Below are 5,608 nucleotides of genomic sequence, written 5' to 3' on the forward strand. Positions count from 1 at the left end.
AGTCTATTATGCTATTATTTTCATAAACCTGTAAGCATCATTTGTTGTTTGCAATAAGCATTTAATAAGTAGGTACTATTATTATAATCTTAACAAACTTTTTTACTTTAATTTAGAGTTTATATTATATTGTTATATTGTTTCTATTTTATATGATAGTTGATTTATTGAATTAGAAATTTGGTTAAAAATTTTAATAAATTTTTTTAATTTCAATAAAAAAATATCTTATTTAAATATTTAGCTTTAGATTTTAAAGTTATTGAGCAGTCTTTGTGGTTATGCTTTAGGTATTGTAATTAGTATTTAGTTGAACCATATTTTCCTAGCATCGGCATTGTGATATTCTCAATTATGTCTGTTTCCTCTAAGTGCTTTAAGTATGTTAGATCCTGATATCAGTTAATGATAATCATGAAGATTCTGTGAATCAAGTTATCCATAGTTAAGCACAAATGATGAACAATTTTTTGATCTGAGAAGTTAGAACCATGAAAGAGACAGAGGAAGAGGCTCTGTTGCTTTGTTGAATGATAGGGAAGTGTGACAGGAGGTCACATGGATATCCTACAGAAGGAGGTGCACAGTTAGATACTTTCCCTTGTCAGATGAAAATATACAAACGTCCCCTTCAAAAACCAAAGCAATGTCCATTTCCTAACCCTCTACTTGTTTTCTTTCTTCCCATCTCCTTGGCTTCTTTCCCCTTGGAATGTGTGCTCAGAATCTTCCTCTTCTTTTTCTGGCCTGTCTTGATGTTTTCATTAACTCCCAACTAGATTTTGGTCACACCCTTTAATCTCATCACTGATTTATGAAGTCAGCCAATTTGCTTCTCATTACTGGAACTTTCTTCAAAGCACTTCCATGCAATTTTTAAATGTTGATCGTAGCAAACCCATATGATTCCCAAGCACCAACAACAATTAAAAAAATGAAAAAAAAATGCAAGGAGAGAATCCTTTTTTTATTTCATGGCCCATGCTACATCCCAGAGCTGGAAAACCACTCAGTGGCACATGTACCTTAACTAATTTTTTTTCTCTACTATGATCCAACCTAGCAAATATATCACAATTCACTAAAGTATGGGAAGAAAAATGTATTATTCAGAGCCAACCAACCCTCCACATAGATTTTCTGCCCAAATGATGTTGAAGCAAATATGTCCAATTCTATACACCAATCTACAGCCAAAACAAGAATTTGAAGTTGACAGGAAAATTCCTAATTTTCTTCTTAACTTGCTAAGGCAAAGCTGAAGTGCATAACAACAGTGTGGTACTTGTTGGGGAATTGGTCTTAATTCAATGGAAATTTTGCTGCTCAGCCCATGGCCAGAAACCTTGCTGCTCCTCCACTCCATTGAACATATGGCAGAAGCTCTCTTCTTGAACCACCTGATCAAGTTTAAGGCATTGGAGGTCTGGTCTTGATGAGCCTTGGAGAAGTTGAGTCATACTTGCAGGCCTGACGGATGAAGGGAAGAAGTGTTTACTGCTTAACTGTGAAGACACTGGACTCGTTATAACTGTTTTTCTTGAGATATCTAAGTTCACATCACAGCTGTTATCGCTTCCATTGCTCCAAGAACCCTCATTTTCTTTCTTGATGCTGATTTCGTTTGAATCTTTGGTTTTCAAAGCCAACAACTATAGCAATTTTGAAACCAAAAAATCAATGTGAAGAATTGTGTAATGCCAAAGAATTACACCCAATTCCATGTGCCTTCAATGGAGAAGATAAATCTTGTATCTAATTTATTAAGGGAACAAGAAAACAATTGCAACTATGTGTACTCGAGCGCCTACCAGGATTAAATTAACTTATATTCCTAAGAGGTGCTTCTGACACTGACACTTCATATTTGTGATCAACTAATCTAGCAGAATCATTAAAATAAGGAATACGATGACTTTGATGATCATTGTTAATGTTGGATCAAGAACTCAACCAATAGAAACTAAGGTGTGCTGTCAGGATTAACATGACACAGAAAATCTTAGCCAGAAAAAATACTACCGGTATAAATCTGATGTAAGAGGTTAAACGTTCAGAAATCTGATCACCCTTATGAAGGGGAAAGCCTCATTTCACCCTTCTTAACTTCAACAACTAAAAAGCTCCTAATTGGGAGAAAATTTCATTTGTTTTTTTCTTAGCCAACTCCTGTTCTACAGACTTAATGCAAACCATCAACTCAAGAATATTGAAAGGAAAAGGCTCAGTTACTAGTTTAAAACTGAAGAATGCTCAGATCAAATGCTATTCCAAATATCTTGATCCTCATCCAAAACCTAATATGAGTAACAGTGTTAAAATCCTAAGGCATACAACTAAAAATTGACTCATTGATGAATAGTAGAGAATTACCTCCGCGCTAAGTTTCTTGTTCTGAGCTTGAAGGGCATCATTGTCAGCCTTGAGTGCATCAAACTGTTTCTTCAAGGCCTCATAATCTTTCTCCAATTGCTTGGTTTTCCACCTAGCCCTCCTGTTCTGAAACCAGATAGCTATCTGCCTTGGCTGCAACCCCAAAGCCTTAGCCAGCTGCATTTTCCTCTCAGGTTCAAGCTTGTTCCCCAACTCAAAACTCTTCTCCAGTGCCTTGACTTGTTCTAAGTTCAGCCTCTTCTTCTTCTCCCCAATATGCGATCCATCATCAGATAACTCATCATCTCCATGTACTTCCTCAGACTTGTCAACACCTGAGAAAGATACTGATCTCTTCATCATAAGGGGTGCACCACCTAGAACCAACAAAAACACGTAAGACCAGCAATCAACTTCCATATACAAACAGATACACACACATCAATAAAAATAGAAAAGAGAGAGACAGAGAACAGAAAAGAGAGAGAGACCATGGAAGAGTTGAGGAGGGCAGGAAGGGAGGGAACTGAGGGAGGTAGGGGAAGGGAGATGGTCATTGTCTTCGTGGGATTGGAACAGGAAAGCATGAGGAGGGAAGGCCATGTCAATGCTAAAAATCATTCATGCACTTGGATTCTGGGGGTGGACAAATTTAAAGGGCCTAATAAGAGGGAGAGAGGGGGTGTGGATTGTGGATTCTGGAATATGGACTGACTCTCATATGACTATCATGGTTGACAGGTTATAGGAAGAGGACATGGGGTGATGGGGTTCAGAGACTGAAAGACAGCGATTTTTAGGTTGAGAGAGAGACATGCACAGAGTGAACGAGAGGTGTGAATTGTGTAATATATCACAGATGGGAGCTTTCGTGGACCCATACCCTCTGGTATGGGCTCTCTTTCTCTCTCCCTCGATAAACACTTACACATGGTTTATCTCACACGACAATCTCATTTCCCTGGAAATCAAACACTAGATTTAAACTTAGTCATTCAAAACATTTGCCTCATAGTTTAAAGACATGTAAACATTGTCATGTTGACGGTCAACCCAATGAGAAATTTACACGAAAAGACATCATATTTTCTTAAGTCTTAATTTCCAACCCTGATCAAAACGAGAATCAATTCAAAAACTTTGGATTCGATCTATAGCTGTTGCTCTCAAATCTATAATATATATATATAAGTTGTATCAGTTGTCAATGTATAGAAGTTGCAGTGTCACATTCCTTTGTAAGTAGCCAACAGAAAATTTTTATTTTCATTTTGAGAAGTATGAAATGAACTTTGTTCAGTGGCATATAGTAGTTGGTTATTGGACAAAAAAACGTATGCAATGAGAAAACAATTTTGAGGTTCAAAATATAAAACTCATCAAATCAAAATAAAATTTATTATACAAGATTTCCTCAGTCATCATCATTGACCCCACCAGAAAAGAAATGTTTGTAACAATCATCGATATCAATGCCAATTCAGGGGGTTGTGGTGAATGATCAATCATTCAAAGATTCTTCACTGCCCAGTAAGTCATCAATGTGAAATTTTGAAAAAGAAAGAGAAAAAAAGAACTTTGAGAGTGGAAAATTTTGGATAAAGAATGAGAACAGAAGAGAAGAAAAAAGGGCCTAGTATTATAAAATTCAGAGTCCTTATTAACAATTCTAAGTTGCCAATTAGTCGTTTCACCGGCCATGCCCCATTTGTGACGAGGAAACTTGGCAACATGAAAGTCCAGATTCCAAGGAGGAAAAATAATAGACAATTTGCATTACATGTCTCAAAGTCCTTCCCATAAACATTCATCTCCGGTGGAATAACTTGTTGAATTTTACTTTATAAATGCTGATGAGTCTGGCATCGGCTGCAGAATTTTGGTTAATTGAGAGTATAAAATATTAATCTACTGTGGATATATAGATTCAGTCTGTAATAAAAAAATATAATCACCTTTAATTTTGGATTAATCCCAAACCAAGTAAATTAATGCCATAACCCTCTATTCTTAAACCATATATTCAAGCTGAGTTTAAACGTTGGAAGGGCAAACAGTTGACTTAGGACAAAACTTGGACTAATTAATATGTCTCTATTTTCTAAAATTATGTAATTATTCTCGATAATATACAATTAAAGGTTTCTCATTGTTCCCAAAAGTGGGGAAATATAAAAAGAAAAACTGTTCTCGTCACACTCAATGGTAGGGATATGATACTCTTTACTTATATTTAAATTAACTTGCAACAAATTTAGTTTAATTTCTGCTAACTTGAGATGTAGTTCATCTGTTATTCTATATTGAGAAGGAATTAAAGAATGCTTTCATACTTATGATTAATGAATAATATTGTTATTAACGGTGAGTATAAAGAGTCAATGACAATTTCTTTTTAAAAACATGTGACAGATTGCCCCACACAAGGTTCCTCTTGCTCCATACCTAGCACATTCACCTCATGTTCATTTGAGTATAGCCTCGAAAAAAATGCTGTGTAAAGCCTAACTGAGTTGAGAATTGGAAAAATGAGATTCCCCATTAATCAAAAAGAGAAGCATCTGCACGTTTTGGCACCCACCCCTTGCTTAACCCTGCCTCTTTAGCTTTGTCAAGAAGTACCAGATAGGCCTCAATAAAGGAAAAGGATAATATGTGTCATTTATCCATTGATGGCGAAATCATTTGTTGCCTTTCACTTTTCCCATTGTCAAACTGTTAAGTGTATCTAAGGCTTATGGAAAGACCCACCAAGGACATTAAGCCTAGCTGCTCACTTTTGTGTGGTAGATGAGAGGTGTTTTTTTTAGGGTGTGGATATTTCCTCTTTTTGCCCTTTTTATATATTTTTTCTTTTTTTTTTCTTTTTTAAAACGGTGGGTCCTACAATGTACTGCTTTAGTCTGGCCTACATCAAGCCCTTCACATGCTTTTATTGGAAGTTTAGGGGAACCCCTTTGGAATAGGGTGGATCCATGTTATTCCTTGTTGCCTCACCTAAATATTTATTAAAGAAGCAAGCACTCTGAATCTTCTCCACATGCCCTCCTGTTCCCATGTGCCCTGCTTCCTCTCTCTCTCTCTCTCTCTCTCATGGGTTTTCCTTAACCAAAATTTTTCTTTATAGTAAGTGGCTCTTCTATTCTTCCAGCCATATAGAATTTTTAATGCTAATGGCTTGATGCCATGTACTACTACTTCTATAAACACATTATCAAAAACTCAATCCAATAGG

At 36.1% G+C, this 5,608-nt stretch overlaps 1 protein-coding gene across 1 annotated transcript; it reads right to left on the reverse strand.

Moving 5' to 3' along the window:
• Positions 1-1,087: 1,087 nt before the first annotated feature.
• LOC18601478 (homeobox-leucine zipper protein ATHB-20) lies at positions 1,088-3,192 on the reverse strand. The gene is made up of 3 exons (XM_007032426.3): positions 2,865-3,192; positions 2,374-2,750; positions 1,088-1,652 (listed from the first exon to the last, which is right to left on the reverse strand). Exons 1-3 carry the CDS (start codon positions 2,992-2,994, stop codon positions 1,308-1,310), a joined length of 852 nt encoding a protein of 283 aa, XP_007032488.1. The 5' UTR covers positions 2,995-3,192; the 3' UTR covers positions 1,088-1,307.
• Positions 3,193-5,608: the final 2,416 nt, after the last annotated feature.

The sequence above is a fragment of the Theobroma cacao genome, chromosome 4 (genome assembly GCF_053813885.1).
Source record: "Theobroma cacao isolate CCN51 chromosome 4, ASM5381388v1, whole genome shotgun sequence".
NCBI lineage: Eukaryota > Viridiplantae > Streptophyta > Magnoliopsida > Malvales > Malvaceae > Theobroma > Theobroma cacao.

Coding starts and splice junctions, on each gene's coding strand:
- LOC18601478 (XM_007032426.3), bottom strand. CDS start 2,994: ATGATTTTTAGCATTGACATGGCCTTCCCTCCTCATGCTTTCCTGTTC. Junction 2,751..2,864: donor CCCTCCTCAACTCTTCCATG/GTCTCTCTCTCT, acceptor TGTTGGTTCTAG/GTGGTGCACCCCTTATGATG. Junction 1,653..2,373: donor ACAAGAAACTTAGCGCGGAG/GTAATTCTCTAC, acceptor AAATTGCTATAG/TTGTTGGCTTTGAAAACCAA.